This window comes from Tenrec ecaudatus, chromosome X (assembly GCF_050624435.1).
Source record: "Tenrec ecaudatus isolate mTenEca1 chromosome X, mTenEca1.hap1, whole genome shotgun sequence".
NCBI lineage: Eukaryota > Metazoa > Chordata > Mammalia > Afrosoricida > Tenrecidae > Tenrec > Tenrec ecaudatus.
This window is the reverse complement of record NC_134548.1, coordinates 5,812,456-5,830,505: the sequence shown is the minus strand read 5'-3', so window position 1 is coordinate 5,830,505 and position 18,050 is coordinate 5,812,456. Positions and strand designations below refer to the sequence as shown.

Here is an 18,050-nt window from a genome sequence, read left to right as displayed (position 1 = left end):
GCTGTGATCTTTCTCCCATGGAGCACCTGGGTGGCTTCAAACTACAAATCTTTTGGTTAGCAGTTTAATCATTGTCCCATCAGGGCTTCTTAAGGAAGTTTATGCATCTAGACCTGGGAAATACTGCTCTCCTAGCTGATTACACACACACACACACACACACACACACACACACAAATGACACTTCATGGGCAAGTGTGCCTAATTCTACACTTGCATATATATGACCGTGGATCGTCAGTCCACTGGGCTTTCCCACTCTCTCTATTTGACTAGTAGCTTGCAACCACACTCAACTGCACTGTTTCTAATAATAAAGAAATTCTAAAAAGCCACATTTTGCCTGGTGCCGATGACACTCCGAATACAGGCCCTGAACACCGCCTCCTCTACTTCATTGAAGCGTCATTGTTCCCAGTGGAGATGTGAGAAAAACGAATCCAAGAGAGGTTATAACACTTGTCCAAGTATGCACAGCTAGCTACATGACTGCTAGAATCCTACCACAGGTCTGTCCAGCTGGTTTGCAGGACAAAAGCAGGGTCAACTAAGGGGCGTGGGGGGGGGGAGACAAATGACAGTTGTTGCCCCAAGTGCAGAGAGAAATGAAAGAATGGTTACCATGTTAAGATTTCTACCTTCAACGTAGCAAAAGTACCAGCACCTAGGTCACGTTTCTGGGAACTTTGACACAAAATGGGTCCTGCTCATTGGCATCTTCAGACGAGTGGAGAAAACACAGCTGCCTGAGCCCCATAAAGTGCATCAGTCAGTTTCATCTGCCTATACTCTGTAATTGCTGAGGGCTTTCCATGACAGTTTCACACTCAGGGGTCCTCAAACTTTTAAAACAGGGGGCCAGGTCACTGTCCCTCGGATCCGTTGGAGGGCTGGACTATAGTTTAAACAAAAAACTATGAACAAATTCCTATGCACACTGCACACATCTTATTTTGAAGTAAAAAAAAGGGGGGGGGGAAACACCTGGCGGGCTAGATAAATGTCCTCGGGGGACCGCATGTGGCCCGCGGGCCGTAGTTTGAGGACACCTGACCTAGATAATAATACCTGCTGACACCACAGGAGTCCTTGGGTGGCGCAATGGGTTATGCACTCAACTATTAGCCCAAAGGCTGGCCTTCAAACCTACCCAGAGGCGCCTCGGGAGACAGGCCTGGACATCTGCCTTGAAAACCCTACGGGGCAGCTCTACTCTGAGCACCCATGGGGCCTGTAGGCATTGGGGTCATCTCAATGACTGCTGACAAGAGCAATGATTCCCCAAAGCATGGGGTCCCAAGAAGGAGAATCCAGTGGGTGGGATTGGCATGACAAGGCATCAGGGAAGAGGGCTTCCAAGAGCACACATATCAGCCTTACTGAGGCAGGGATCTGTCTGGTTTTGTCAACCCCGGAGCCCCCAAACCTGAAAGAGTACGTAAAACCTACAAGTTGTGTAACAAATAACCAGTTATAGAATGAATGGAAAGAGATCAGATGTTTATAAATGCACGGTGACTAAGCAGTTGAACAACTTGCCTGAAAGGTCACTGGATTGGGGATCAGAAGATCTCAGCTCATGGACGGACCTGCCCTTCTACCTACTGAGTGGAGCCTCAATCAAGTCCCTTGGATGTGGCCCTCAAATGCCAAACAAGTTTGAATAAAATGATGCTAGGTCCTCTAACTCCAAAGCTTACAGGAGTCTCTTACCAGTCTGGCCAAAGTCTTGGCTCTTAAAAGACAACTCTGGGTACATCACACTGATTGATTCCCTGATATGTTCCCAACCCGCCCAACATGTCCTCATCCCTGTACTTTTCTGATTTTCTTCTCCATCTCCAGGCACTTGCCCCCTTCCCTCCACAATACTCAAAAAGCACAAGGAACCCTCACTGGGCCACAATGGAGACCACTGCAGTCTCAAGTGAGCCACCCACACTTTTCTCCAAAGCAATCACCCCCTGAAGAATTGAGTGAATCATAGGTGCCTCGCAACTATTATTGTCTGCCTTTTTATGTTTGTGACCCATCTCCCACACAAATGGTTACTTCGTGGTCTCCATATATTGCCCCAATGCATAGGAGGCCACGAGTCTATGTAATATTTTCACTTTATTAGAGATAATTGAAGTCAGTAGACTTTACCTTCCACGTTTATCTTAATTTTCTTGATTTGGTTTGTTTGTTTGTTTTAGAAAGGCAGTCAACATTGAAAGTAAAAACAAAAAAGACCTGAGTCAAAGGTCAGGAAGTCCAGCAGAGGCTCCCCAGATGACCTTGAACATGTGATTTAACCAGAGAAGGTAATACACATTATTTCCCTTCCACCATCCAAGTGAAAAGGGGGAGGGGAGGGGCTTAGAGGTTTCTAAACATCCAGGAACTATTTTTGGAGCTAAATGACTTTTCCATCCACTTTTCTTAAAAAAAAAAAAAGGAAACACAGAGAAAGAATGAAATTAGACCAAGTGGTGCTTGTTGACAATCTAAATGGAAAAGAAGATTCTTCTAGGGGTTTGCCACATATGACCTTGATGACAAGATGGCCCCTCCTCCCCCCTGTTCATAGGACACTACTTCTTTGTTTTTCGTTTATCAGAAAGCCCCAGCCAAGGCAGTTTATGTAATCCAGAAACAGATTCTGTGAGATATAAAAAACCTCCTATAAATTAATACTAAATAAAGTTTCCCAGAACGTAGTGATGATGTCATCTGGCCCTGTTACGTGCTGCTCCAACCTGGCAGATTCCAGAGCCATGCGTGGACTGTTTTCCTCCCTACAGCAATTGTTCAAGGACTTAAAGTACCACAGATTCCTCCAGGTAGTACCTGGCTTGTGCACCATGATATAAGCGTAGTTCTCTGCAGGCTGCATGATTAGGTACACTCTACTTTGGTCTCTGATGTGATCGCCTCCCAAATATAAGTTTCCACCTCTCAGCAAATCTGCAGAAGAGTAATATCAAAACCACTTGGCAGGAAGCAGTTATTCAGCAAAATCTTCCCAAGAGAGCAAAAAGGTTTCTCCCCAAATTTCCACCCAAGTGGGAAATACTTGTGAGTACAGTTAGTTCTATAAGGTGATGAATGAACCCTGAGTGAGGATTTGCAGGGTACAAAGAATGACAGCTGCTACATAGAAACTGGGCCCTGTGGAAATGATCGATGCTCATTATATTCTCTAACAATGTGGGTGGGTCTAATGCTCAGTAAACCAACGAGGAAACTGCTAGGCACAGTACTGGTTTCAAGAAATAGTGGGCTTCAACCTATGGATCCTCCATTTTGTAATCAACATGAGTGTTTCCCATGCTCCCACACTGAGATTTTAGCCAGAGCTGTAAGGGATGGACCCCTGAGGCTTGCATTCTCTTTGGTACAACCTGAAGAAGAAACCCGTTTCTGGTGATAAATCACCAGCCCTCCCTGAGCTGGCAACAGCAAATGTTAAATGTAACATTAAATGGAATCACTATAAAACTTCCAAGAGATTTTGTTTACAATCCTTGGCCTTCCCTAACTCTGCTCACAGCAGCTGATTTTATGGAATAATAGTTTTTGTTAACTCACGCAGGGAATGATCGTTCTATGCCACAATACTCACCTAACCTACTGAATTCATTTTATTCCTCCACAATGACTTCAGAAAAGTTATTAGCTATTTGTTTTCTTTCCCACCAGTTCATTCCTGTTTTTTAAGTGTATTTTGTTCTTTCTGTTGAAAATCATACACAGCTCCACAAACACGAATCCAAGGAATTCAGTGTCCTTGAGGACATTCTTCCTGCTGGGAACCCATCCTCACCCTCTTTTTCTGGGTTGTTTCTCCCCTATTAACATAGCCTCACCGCCCCCACCCCGACCCCACCCCTCCCTAAGCTTCCTATCTAATCTGTAGAGTTGCTGTTGTCAAATTGACCGCTTAGAGATAGACCTAAGAAGAGCACAAAGCTCAAGGCAGACATTCCTTCCTAGTTAAACTAAACCTGCATTTGGTTTTAAGGAGACTTCAGGGGATCTTTTTGGCTTAAGGTTTAAAGATTATCTCAGGGCAATTGTTTCCGGAGTCCATCAGTTCATTTCTTGATCACCAGCTCCTGGTCGTGAGAAGCCAACAGGACTCAAAAAGGGTTCTCAGAGTATCTGATGCACATGAGAGAAAACGTGCTTGGAGCCCAGCTCTGCCTGTGTAATAAAAATTAATAACAACTTTAAAGACTAACTGGTCACCCATAAAAATTGGCTATTTTCTGTTGTGAAAGTGGAGCTGCAGAGACGACTATTACAGCCTTCAACCAACTCCACTTAAATGTTTGTGGCTTGTTGAACATTCCATACATATTTCGGGCAAGGTATTCTGGGAGCTGAAGTTCAAGCCGTCCCCTGCCGCATTTTCCCTCGGTATAAAAACAGTGTCTCTGAAAGTATACACATGTTTTTACTTTACCAAAAAATGTAAAAATGTTCACTCTTGTCCACTCGACCGACACATTTAGCATTAGAAATGGGAATTTTGAAAACCTGTAACCCAAGAGACATGGCTGCAACGGGTGAAGTAGAAACGTGGTTCCATCAGGCATGTGGATTTGGGGAGAGGGGAACAGAGGAAACGTGCAGGAACTACAGGGGAAGGAGGGACCTTTCTGTATGCTGGCCGTCTCCAGTATCTATTGTTCACCTAGGTGGCGGGTTGAACCATGAAATAGGAATGCTGTCATTTCTATTTTTCAGTAGGCATCGCCACCCCACTAGGACCACAACTGTTTTATATTACCCTCATAAAGTGAGCTTTAGCCTTTTCTAAGCAAAATGGTCTTTTTAATTGGGTCATTTTCCAGTTGTTTGGGTTTGTTACCGACAGATAGGGTGAAGGGCCCCTGATGGTGAGCGTTTTACCAACTCCAGACCTATCCCAGGCTTGATCAAACAGCTGTGGGCCTAGCTTTTGGATAAAATTATAATATGATCTCACCTGATTTTCAAAATAACTTTCCCCTAAGCATCCTTGTAACCCATAATAAGGTCCTAGGATCTAGACCAGATTCCAAGTCCAGAGCTCAGCCATGTTCCCAGAGAGCACAGGAAACCAGGATTTCGTTAGGTTTTTCCGTGAGCCCCCCCCCCCCACACACACACCAAAAAAAAATTAACCTCTTCAAACAATAATACAGCAGCTTCCCTCCTCAAACGTTTATTTTAAAACGCCAGTGCCATGCGTGGGCAGGAGGAAGCAGGCACCATGTCATCACACTGGGCCCTTTCAGAAATCTGGAAATCACTGGAAAGCCAGCAGTGTTTCCTCTTTGGCACTCAGGCCCCGGTGACGAGAAGTTACTCTAGAGAGGACAAGATATCAGATGACCAGTGGAAACACTAGGGTTCCCCACAATTCCCAATTCCACCAAGGATGCAGGCGAACCCCTGAAACCAATGGACAATTAAGAAAACAGGGAAAGAGGAAACTACCTTAAGTGAACTTGATTAACCGAAATCTAGTTGTGTTTCTGTGATTATTTATTTATATGAATAATCAGGCAACTTTGTGCCCTGCGCATATCTGCCACAAAAGGGGACCTGAAAGACCACTTTTGTTTTTCATTTCTTCCCAAACCATCTGGGTCTAATCATCTCCCATGCTGGCCGCCGTCCACCGGGGTATTTCAAACGGCACGTTAACTCTCTTGATTTTTAGGAGCTAAAAAGCAACTCAGCACAGCTTGAGAACTGGCTCTCCCAACTCAAAATGGGTGGGAATCCCTGAAGCGCCTTGTCTGGCATCAAGATTTGGATGGAAAAGGCTGAGCCCGCAGAACAACCACCACCACCCACCCACCCCCACCCACCCCCGCCCCATGAGGGGCGCGACTCCTGTGCTTCCCAGGTGACAGCTCAGCTCGCCATGACGGAGCCAGGGTCGCCTACCCAGCCGGTCCTGGGGCGCCGGGCCGCAGAAGCCCGGGCCAGGGATGGGCGAGGTCCCGCGGAAAGAGGAAAAGCTAGCCATCCGTCAGCCCAGCGGAGGAAATTCCAGGCGCCCAGCTCCCCGGCGCCGGACAGCGGGTGACGTGAGGGAACAGAGTCAGAGGGAGGAGACCGCGGTTCCATAAGCCGGGGGCTCGAGATCCGGGACCCCAGAGATGGGGTGCTTCCTGGGGTCCTCGACCTGGGCCCAGGATATGGAGTGCCCCCACCCTGGAGGGTCCCGGGGCCGAGAGGGACGCCCGATCGTCGCCCGGACTCTAGGGGCCACCCGGCAGGTTCGGATCCGGGAGAGGCTGCTAGCCCGATCGCGCCCTGGCTCCCAGTGTGGTGGGTCCTTACCGGTCGCGGGGGTCGATCCAAGACGTCTGGCGCGTGTTGTGGTCAATGTAGAAGACACGGCCGTCATAGTCGCGCGCCTCCTCCCAGCCAGCCGGCAGCGGCAGCTCCGCGCTGTCCCGGCCCCGCGGCGGCGGCTGGGGCGCAGGGGGAGCGGGCGGCGCGGCGACTGGGGACGCGGCTGGCGGCGCCTCGCGCGAGGGCGCTTCCCGGGTGACCTCCCGGGGCCGCTGGCCCCGCCGCCGCCGCCGCCCGCCGCTTAGCCACGGCATGACGGCGCGCGCCCCGCCACCCGGCCGCCCCGCGCCCGCCGCCTCTTCAGCCAGCCTAAGGCCGGGTGTCCGGGGCGCGGGGGCGGCCGCGGGGAGCCGCCCGCCGCGCCCGGAGCATCCTCTGCCCGGCGCCGCGCACGGGCGCCCGCTGCCCGCCTGCTTGCGCGCCCGCCGCTCTGTCCGCGTCGGGCCGCCTAGTCGCTGTCGCCGCCGCTGCTGCCGCCGCCGCAAGAGTCACAGCCCCGGAGCTGCTGCTGCTGCTGCCACTGCTGCCGCTGCTGCTGCCGCTGCCGCTGCCACTACCGCTGCCTGCGGCCCCTTCAAGCCTGCGGCGCGCCCGGCCATCTTCCCTTCTTAGCGCGGCGGGGGCGGGGCTGGACGGCCTCCGCCCCCGCCCCGCCTTCTGCCCCGCGGCGGCCCCGCCCGCTCCCACGCGTGCTCCTCCCTTCCCCAGCGCGCTCCTCCCTTCTCCCACGGATCTCCCTCCTCCCGGCGGCATTGCTCCCTCCTCCCCTGTCCCCCGCGCGCTCCTCCCTCTCCACTGCGGCCCTACAACTCCGCAGGCCTCTGACTCAGGGGCCTGATGGGCGCTGCCGCCTCCAGCCCCCCTCCGCCCCCCACCGCCGGTCACCAGGCAGAGGAAGGATAGAGAGGATGCCCCCCCCCACCTTCACCTGGGCTGCAGCATGGCCGGCCTGGAACTCAGTCCTGACCCTTAAGTGCTGAGAACAGGAGGTGGCCTCACTTGGGCCTTGGAAGTCTGGGGGGGGGGGGTCCACCCATCCTACCTGGCCCCTGGGATTGCGCCCCCCTGGCTCCTCGATCCCCCAGATCGTCTCTTGAAGAAAGGGAATTCACCAAAGTAGGGACAGGGCGGAGGAGCTCCGAAGATGGAGAGAGACCCACAGCCGCTTCTCCCTGTCAGGGCAAGGAGGACACACCTGGCAGTAGGGAGTCAGGCAGGAGGCCATCTGGAGTCTCTACCAGGAGAGCCCTCTAGGGTTCCCTACTCAGACCAAGGTCCCCCCACTCTTCCTGAACTCTTACATCTACCGATCTGTGGAGCAGAGACCCCAGAGAAGCTAGGAGGAAACCAGGTGGACTCCTAAAATATTAACCCTTCGTGGTAATTGACTTTCCACTTGCATCTCAGCGCTGGGGAAACTGAAGGCCTGAAGGGTTGGGCTCTGTCGGCTCCAAACTCCCCAGCTGCAAGACTTCATGCAAGGAAATGCAACAACGTAGCAGGGAGCCTTTTAGAAAAAGCTAACAGTGACATAAACATATTGAATAAAACTCAAACAGCGACCCAAAGCCATATACATAGGGCAAAGACTAGAGGAAAATGTCCCCAAATGTTCACAAGAGTTTGCATTCCTTTGGTGAGATTATTATTTTTTAAAGGATCTAGCTTCCACTTGGGGGGAGGTGAGGCGTTTAAAACGATGACAGTGCTTTAATAAAGGGAACATTTGTTTTTCACAGAAAATCATGAAGGAAACTGGGACAGATCCAAAAAAGGTTTTTCCTATCCCCTCTCCCACCACAACACAGAAACGTCCTTGCTTCCCAAGTACCTGCCCCCACCCAGATGCTATATGCCAGAAATTCCACCCCTGGAATCCTGTTAAACACTGACAGGCAGAGGCCTGTCTACGGTAAGGCAGGTATGGCAGGTGCCCAAGGCACCACTTGAAGGGGGCGCCACTGAGCAGTTTCTGTGAACCATCTGCAGTTTCCAACTCCAGCTATAAGAGACCATTCGGCAAGTGAAACCGAATACTTTTGTGTTTGAGAGCCTTCATGGGTCACGGAGGACCCATATGGTGCAGTGGTTAAAATACTATGCTGCGAACTGAAAGGCTGGCAGTTCAAACTGACCTGCCCCTTCAAGAGAGAAAGAGGAAGTTTCCTCCAGGAAGAAACCCTACCGGACAGTTCTACTCACAATCAACTTGACCGCAATGGGTCTGTTTTTTGTTGTTGTCAGCGTTGATTTTACAGATATAGAGGGGGGAGGGAGAGAGAAAATACACATGCACGCGCACACACACACACCTAGAAAAGGAAAAACCACTACTTGTTGTCATGGAGTGAATGGCAACTCCTGGCAGTCCCATGTGTGTCCAAGATCTTCAATGGCTCATTTGTTTCCAAAGTAAATGGTCAAGCCTGTCTTCCAAGGTGCCTCTAAGTGGACTTGAACGTGCAACCTTTCAGTTAGCAGCTAAGCACGGTAACCATTTGCACCACCCAAGGACTCCCATAGAAGGAAAAGGCCAGATCACAAGTATTTTTAAAATTTAAACAGTGAGGAAATACAGCAGTCACGGCGAGAAGGGATACCATGGTCATTGCAACATTATTCACAATATCGAAAAGGTGGGCACAAGCTATGCCCATCAACAGATAAATAGAGTAACAAGATGTGGTCTGTACACATATGGCACATTACTCTGCCATCGAGAGGAACAAAGCACTAATACACGCCACAGCATGGTGCACCTCGAGAACGTTACGCTGAGTGAAAGAAGACAAGACGCAGAAGCACAAATATTGTATGAGCTACTTATAAGAAATATCTCAAGCAAATGCAGAGCTACAGACATTAAATGAGTGGTACCCAGGATCGGGTGTGGAGCGGCGTTTGCTGGGTGTTACGGCTTCGGGGGTAAGAGTTTCTGTTTGGAGTGATGAAAAGGTTTTGGAAATAACTAGTGGTGATAGTTACACAACATCATGAATACAATCAATGCTACTGAATTGTACACATAAAATGGTTAAAATATCAAATTTTATGACATACAGGTGTGCATCACTTAAGACCTACAATACTTCCTGTGAACACAGGGCATTATGCAAACACCTGTGGCCTCAGAGGGGTTGCTGAGCGCGCTGGCCCGAGGCTGCAGGACTCGACCTGGGCAGCTCCCACTGTGGATGCCTCAGGTGAGTGTTTGGCCGGTCTGCCCGGCTCTTGCGGCCTCTCTGCTAAGTCAGCTGCAGGGAAGGCCAGCTCGCCTGTGAGAACCTGCCCTGGGAGGGGACGGTATGGGCTAAGGGTGCCGAGGGCGCTGGAGCCAGAGCAGGGGCGCCTGGGGCGAATACCTTTCCAAAGGTGCACTACAGGGCCACACCATGCAAAACACAAGGACTAGCCCACTTAACTATGGGAACCAATGGAGACTGAGCTTGAAAGTTTGAGCCTAAGCCTCCACCATTGCAGACTAGGTGGCTGGCTCCCAAGCTGTGTGAAGCAGCAGGCCAAAAGTGGGCCTCCAACTCCACTTGGAGATGACAAGGATCTTTCATCCTGGCTCTCTAACGCCTGGGTGCCCTGGCTTACAGAAGTCAGATGTTGTCTGGATGGACATTAAGTGATGATGTATGTCTGTATGTTTTTCCCATTATGAGTTAAAAATAAAAAAGAGTAAAGGATGGGGGGAGCTACTCAGAGATAAGAAAATCAGAAATAAGCTTTGCCCTTTCACTGAGGAGCACGGGTCTACAGACGGCACCTAGGGTGGACAGCCTGCTTTGTGCAGCACTGTGCTGAAGTGCTACAGTGAGCCAGACAAAGTCTGGGGGACCCTGTAAATCGAATACAATGGTGAATAAAGCCAGGGGAACCAGGACACTTTCTGAACCCAAGCGGGGAGCTGAGGGGAAGCAATTGTGTTCTGAGTCTTGCCACTCTCATCAATTATTGGTACAGCTGTGTAACTGCTGCATTGGGATCATCGGGCCAGGTCTGAGAGGGTGGGGTGGGGTGAGTACAGACAGACACTGCCACGACTTCTGCTCCAGAGCTCTCTGTGGAATCAGGTAGGGGCTGGACTGCTCCTGAAATCGTGACTCAGCTGCTGATGGTTTGAACCCACCCAGCGGCTCTAAAGACCTGGTGATCTGCTTCCATAAAGATTACAGCCAAGAGAATCCGGTGGGGCAGTTCTTATCTGTCACATCGGGTCATTATGAGTTGGAATCATCTTGATGGTATCCTTGCTCGAGCCCACCTGCCAAATTCCTGTAAGTACATCCTTGTCGACCATTTGCGTGAGAATCCTTATCTCAGGCGCTGTTTCCAGGGCTTTTGACCTAACATAGTCTTCAAAGTGCCAGGCTCTGTTTCAAGCACCTAGGAAATACTTATTTGGTCACCCTAGCAGCATACACAAGTCTCCCGACAATGGCATTTGTTCTTTGTTGTTGGGGCCTCCCACTCTTGGGGACCCCATGCACATCGAATGAAAGAGGGCCCGGTTCTGTGCTATCCACAGGAGTGGTTATGGATCCCTGGTGGTCGGTCAGAGGGTTTTCATCCAATGCGTCTGATTTTCAGAAGTAGATTTCCAGGCCTTTCTTCCTAGTCTATCTTAGTCTGGAAGCACCACTGAAACCTGTTCCGAATCATAACACCACCTTAAACCTCTTTGCCAGTCAGGTTGTGGCTGTGCATGAGGTGGACTGGGCGGATCTCAAGGCTGGGTCTCCTGCATGGAAGGTGGGAATTCAACCATTGGACCTCAAAGGCTTCCATTTGCACATTAACAGGGGAGAAAGGAGTGTGGGTAAGCATGCCAATAAAGACAGACTAAAGTCCTTTATCCCCGTGCCCATCCACTAGCCCCAGATCATTGAAGGGGGCCTATTGCATTGGGCTCCCAAATTAAGCACACTCAGAAGAAAAAGTGACCAGAGCTTGGATCGCCAAGCTTGTGAATTCCACCATTTGTCCTAGGCATCTGTGGTTGTCCCCATGTACCTGGGATGAAAACAGTATGGCAAAGTGGTGAAGGACCTCAGACTCCCCACTTGGTCATACGTCTGGGAAATCTTGTCTGTGCTTGTGACTTGGCCGGGCCCGGGGCAGAAGGGAAGCCCTTCTTACAGCTGGAGTATTTTGTGGGGGGAGAAAAATCACGTGCACACACAGAACCCTGCAAGGTCCAGTCTTTAGTCTTAATGGAATGAACAAGTATGCTCTCTTGATCCCCCGGATTTGAGCCACAGCCCTGCCAACAATAAAACTCCCAACTTTTGAAGCGGCCCATCTTCCCACCAAGATTTGGGATGGAAAAATAGCTCAGGAAAAATGTACTTCAGCTGCAGGGTAAAGGAGATGCTGATAACTTTTGTTCTCTGCTCAGCCCTCCTGGGAAATCCCCTTTCCCCGAGCTGCGAAAATGCACCTCGCTACAACTTGCAGGATACTTTCTTCAGAATGATTGCTGGGGTGTAATCTAACAGATTTCTGGCATACCAGAAGACCAAACAAAGAGTCTGAGGATTGGTCCATTGTCTTGCTCTCCCCAGCCCCTCCCCCGTAGCATAACTTTGAAAAAGGAAGGGACTCAATTGGATCCACACACATTCGATACTTGAGAAGCTTCTGGAAAAGTGAGCACTTGCGAAGGCTGCAATCATCATGCCTAAAATGAGAAAAATAAATCCCGCACGAGAAGTCTCGCCTACCTCATAGAAACAATCACGAGTTCTAGGAAGTGACACATTGGGTAATTCTACACATGGTGAGTGGAGGAACCCGGAAATGAGCTGCACTGGGGCTGGATAAGAAATGGCTCATTGTCTGGAGGCCTTTAAAGGCTGGAATGGTTCTTCAAGTGTGGGAGCTTCACAGACATTTACATAATGCAAATCCACAAGGAGATGAGAAGGTGCTGTTCTGGTTCCTTCCTGCCTTTTTGGTTTTAGGGACAGCCACGAAGGGGGGATGCAAAGAGTCCACGACGTGCAGGGGAGGCGTGCGGTGATGCTTTATTTCATGGCTCTATGGTTTGCGGTTTCTGATTCACTTGTAATCGAGAAAGTCATTGCTGAGATTGTGTGTGTGGATGGTAGCCTGGGAGGACTTTGCAGCCGTGGGACTTCCATCGTTTCGGCAGATGTGTCAAGATTGAGATGGTTTCTCTCCTCCTTTCCTGATCTTACTGTCAAGAGAGGCAGGGTGTTTCAGAAGAGTCCAGCTTGTGCAGGACTGAGTTCAATTCCCTTGTGGCTCTTTCTTCCGTTTGGTTCATGCCTGGGGTGCTTTAGGATGACTTCGCTGCAAACTGGGAGGATGAGTTATTAAAACAGATTTTTTTTTATGTTAGACTGATTTCTCACCCAAACTTAGAACATTTGTAGCCACCCACTTCCTTCCTCTCCAGGCTGCCCCTCCCAAGCCTACATTTTGATTTCTTTTCCTTCCCAACCCATGGGTTATGTTAAAAGAAAAAAAAGCTAACGAGCCAATTTAAAATGTATTCCAGGCAAACCATCATTTGAGGAAGACGCATGTGCTGCGAGCCGGCATTCTACAAGATGCTTCCTCGTTGCTGGATTCTTGCCTGCTCGGGATTACAAGTCTAGTCCCTTGTGTATTTGGAAAAACAGACTCTTACATGAACCAGGCAGAGCAGCTGGGAAATCTCTAGCTTCAAAAAAATAAAAAGAAAGAAAGAAAAAGGATAATTTATCAGACACAGAAATAAGCAACGTCTGGGTCATTAAGCTCCCTGAATGACACAGTTTGTTCTCAGAAGATTGGAGGTTCAAGCCCACCCAGCAGCAGCGTGGAAAAAAGGCCTGGCAATTAGCTTCTGTGAAGATGACAGCCAAGAAAATCCCATAGAAGACAGTTCTTCTCTGGCACAAGGGGCAGCCAAAAGGCAGAGGCAACACAACAGTCTTTAAGAGTTGCCTCTAAAAAAAAAAAAAGAGTTGCCTCTATTGGTTGGGGTGAGGGAACCGTGGTGGTGGAGTGGTTCTGAGTTGGGCTGCTGAAGTTAGCAACCACCAGCTCTTCTCAGAGAGGAAGGTGACACTTCCTACTCCTATTAAGAGCTACAGTCTTGGAAACCCACAGGGACACCCTAGTGTGGCAAATTAGTCTCTCTCTCTCTCTCTCTCTCTCTCTTTAAAAAATAATTTTGTTGGGGACTCGTACAACTTTTATCACAATCCATCCATCCATCGTGTCAACCACATTTGTACATTTGCCACCATCATTCTCAACACATTTGCTTTTTACTTGAGCCCTTGGTATCAGCTCCTCAGTTTTCCTCTCCCTCCTCCACCCTCCCTCCCTCATGAAGCCTTGATAATTTATACATTAGTATCATTTTGCCATGCCTTACACTGTCCAATGTCTCCCTTCACCCACTTAGTATCTTTTGTAATATCAGTGGAACCGCTTCTGAACCCAGGTGACCTTCCTCATTTGAACCCGAAGCAGCAACCACAGAGGGTTGTAATGTAACAGCGGTTCACAAACAGAGCCATTTTGTCTCCCAGGAGAGATTTGCCTATGACTAGAAACCAAGGCAAACCCACCAGCTGCTTCCCAGGAGAAAGATGAGACTTTCTGCTCCCATGATGATGACAGCCTGAGAAACCCCAAAGGGACAGTTCTATTAGGTCCTATTGACTCAATGACGGTGGGTTTGATTTGCAGACCATTTTAGTTCTCATGCTTGGGGGGTGGGGGGAGCATCTTGTGGGAGGAGACCAGGGGTGCTGCTATGCATCATTTGGTGCTCAGCATAGTCAACATCCCCCCCCCACACACACACACATGCACAGAATCCAGCCCCAAATGTCATTAAAAGTGAGGTTAAGAAATCCTGTAATGTGTTTGTCTGGATACTTTAGAGAAACAAATCCATAGGAACTCATGTATAAGAGAGAGCTTCATATAAAGGTTAAGTGTGCATCAAGAAAACATTCCAACCCAGTGCTGCCCAAGCCCACAAGTCCAAGAGTAACCCCTATGTCCAACACCAATCTACAAAATCCTCCTCCATCTCACAAAACAGACGCAGCGATGCCGACTGCAGGAGGAAAGCTGAGTCAGTGAGCGTGCAAGCATCTCAACGCTGGCAGGGGTCTACACACAGCTGCTCCAGCACCCAGGGCTGCATCAGGGGAGGTCCATGTGGTTTCTCCTTGGGGGTGTCTTGCAGGAAGTCAGCCTGGCAAGCTGAAGCAGGGAACTGCTAAGGCAGCTGCACCCTGATCCGACCATCACAAAGCAAGAGACCCGAGAACTAGAAAGGCAAGGCTCACCAAGCCATTTATCCCTTCACCCTTCGATTAATTTGTTTATTGGCCAGGATGGCACAATAAACTAGCTACCTCAAATATACACACAGGTGGCATATGAGCAAGAGCCAGTGGTGCTAAAGGAAGATTTTCCAGCTGCACTGAAAGCATTAGCCAAAATCAAAGCTCCAAGAATTGATGGAATACCAATTGGCATGGTTCAACAAGCTGATGAAGCACTGGAAGCACTCACTTGTCTGTGCCAGGACATTTGGAAGACAGTTCCTTGGACAATTGACTGGAAGAGATCCATAGTTCTATCCATTCCAAAGAAAGGTGACCCCACAGAAAGTTCAAATTATAAGACAATATCATTCATATCATATGCAAGTCAAAAGTTTGCTGTAGATCATCCAAGAACAGTTGCAGCAGTAGATTCACAGGGAGCTGCTAGAGGTTCTGGCTGGATTCAGAGAGAATATTGAACAACGGATATCATTGCTGATGTCAGATGGATTTTGGCTCTAAGCAAAGGATACCAGAAAAAATGTTAACATGTGTTTTATTGACTATGCCAAGGCATTCATACACTGTGTGAATCATTAAAAAAAAACATGGATACCTAAGAGAAGAATGTGTTCCTGCAGAACATATACATGAGTGAAGAGGCAATTTTGCAAGCAGAACAGGGGAGTGCCATATTGTTTCAAATCAAGAAAGGTGAACATCAGTGTTGTATCTTCTCACCATATTTGCTCAATCTGTATGCAGAGCAAATAATCAGAGAAGATGGATTATATGAAGAAAAAGGCAGCAGCAGGATTGGAGGAAGGCTTACTAACAACCTGAGATGTGCAGATGACACAGCTTGCTTGCTGAAAGTGAGGAGGACTTGAAGCCCTTGCTGATGAAGATCAAGGACTGCAGCCTTCAGTGTGGATTACAGCTCAATTAAAAGAAGACCAAAGTCTTCACTACTGGATCAATAGGTCACATCATGACACATTGGAAAAGGTTTGAAGTTGTCAAGGATATCATCTTGCTTGAATCCACAATCATTGCTCATGGAAGCAGTTGTTAAAAGATCAAAAGACACATGGCATCGGGTTAATCTGCTGCACAAGACTTCTTTACATGATTGAAAAGCAAAAGGGTATTACTTTGAGGTCTCAGGTGCACCTGATCCAAGCCATGATATTTTCAATCACCTCGTATACACGAAAAATTTGGTCATTAAATAAGAAGACCAAAGAAGAATTGGTACATTGGAATGATGGTGCTGCCAAAGAGCATTGACAATACCATGGACTGCCAGAAGGATAAGAAAATCTGTGTTGGAAGTAGTATGGCCAGAGTGATCCTTAGAGAGGCAAGGATGGCAAGACTTTGTCTTACATACTTTGGACATGTCCGGAGAAACAAGTTCCTGGAAAAGGACATTAACAACAAATGAAGAGGATGGCTCGCCACAAGACGGATTGACACAGCGACTGCAACAGTGGACTCAAACATAGGAACAATTGTGAGGATGACACAGGATCAATCGGGCAGTGCTTCATTCTATTGTGCAGAGAGTCTCAATAGGTTGGAGCTGACTTGATGGCACCTAACAACTACAAAGCTAGAGTGAGAAGAAAATGTGGAACAAAATTCAAAATCATAAAAAGTGTCCATGTTTACTGGTCAGATAGAGACTGGTGAAGCCGCCAAAACTATGACCCTTAGTTACTCTTGAAGTGTGAAAATAACTCACCTCATGGCTCAATTTCAGCCAAACAATAGACAAGTCTGTAAGAGGAACAATTACCCAAGAGAAGCAATTGCCTGAGATCAAAAGGACAAAGTTCAGAAGGATTAGGAAAGACGGAGCAAAGGAAACAGCAAGTACATAGAAGAAGTGCGATAAGTGATATTACGGAGTAGGGATTGCGGTCAATGACATGAAACAAAATCTGTATGAATCGGTGAATCGAAAATTGATCTACTCTCTCAACCTTTACCCAATTCAAAATAAAAGCACTTTTTTTGGAAAAGAAGGGGGGGAAATATCTTATGAGGCTATTATAAAAGTCAAGAAAAGGTTTTCACACTAAAAGAAACATTCTTCAGCAGCTACCAGGGGTGGGAAGGGAAGAGAGGGTAAATCACTAACTAGAGGGTAGACATATATTAACTTGGGTGAAGGGAAAGGCAAAAGCAAGTAATTAATTAATTAATTAATTAATTTAAAAAAGAAACCAGGTACAAAAGAGTGCATGTAATATAAGCCCTACTTATATTTTAAAATAGGCATAACTGACCTATGGCAACAGAGTCCCAGAGGGTTGTAGCTGTTTGAAGGGCAAGTGAGTGACTCAAGGTACACACAAGTTCATCATAAGTCTGGGGCTGGTTACCTGGGCGAGTTCACTTGGTGAATATTCATTGAGGTTTATATTTAGGACTTGTGCACTGATGTGTAGGTAAGTTACACTGCAATAAAAGTCACAGCAAGAAACGAAAGGGTTGGGGAGGAGGGAAGCATGACTTGGGTACGTCTGGGAACATGTAGCCAAGCCAAAGATGGCAAGACTTTTTTTGCAACTTCTTCCTTCCCTTTTGTCTTCATTCTTGTCTAAGTTTTGGCTCGCCTTGCTTTTCTCACTATCTCGCTTCCCCTTCTAGGAGGGAAGTACTCTAAGGGATCCCGTTTAGCTTTGCCATACCTGTTCTGTGTTAAGTAGAGTGCCATTTTAAACAACTTCTGCTATGTATTTGTTTCAAATCGTTATTGCTGTGTAACAAAGCATCTCCAAAAGCTCTGGCCCAAATGGCAATGTTTTATTTGCCTATGATTCTGTGAGCCAGGAATTCAGACAACTGAATTGATTCCTCTGCTCAGCTGGCCGATTCTTCTGCTCCAAGTGGTATTGCCTCATGGAAGCAGCAGTCAATAAATCAAAGGACTCCCTGAATTTGGCAACTCTGCTGCACAAGACCTCTTTAGAGTATAGAGTACTGAAAAGCAAGGATGTTACTTTAAGGACTAATGTGCGCCTGATCCAAGACATGGTATTTTCAATCACCTCATATGCGTGTGAGAATTGGACATTGAATAAAGAAAACCAAAGAATTGTGCTGCTGGTTAAGAAAATTAAAAGTATCATGGGTGGCTAAATGGACAAATAAATCTGTCTTGGAAAAAGTACAGCCAGAATGCTCCTTAGAGGCAAGGATGACAAGATTTCAGCTTACTTTCTTTGGACAGATTGCTAGGAGAGGTCAGTCCCTGAAGAAGGACATCATGTTTGGTAAAGTGGAGAGGCAGCCAAAAAGATCAAGGCCTTTGATGAGGTGGATTGACACAGTGGCTGCAACAATGAGTTCAGCAACAGGAGCAAATGTGAGCCATGTTTGCTTCTGTTGTGCATA

General features: G+C 48.0%; 1 protein-coding gene across 2 annotated transcripts in view; it reads right to left on the bottom strand.

Moving 5' to 3' along the window:
- Positions 1-6,608, bottom strand: part of WWC3 (WWC family member 3) — a 106,939-nt gene extending 100,331 nt beyond the window's left edge. For both annotated transcript variants that reach the window (XM_075539695.1, XM_075539696.1), the window contains exon 1: positions 6,325-6,608. In XM_075539695.1, the coding sequence (XP_075395810.1) occupies positions 6,325-6,593 (269 nt within the window). In that variant the 5' untranslated portion in view covers positions 6,594-6,608. The remainder of the gene's footprint in view (positions 1-6,324) is intronic.
- Positions 6,609-18,050: the final 11,442 nt, after the last annotated feature.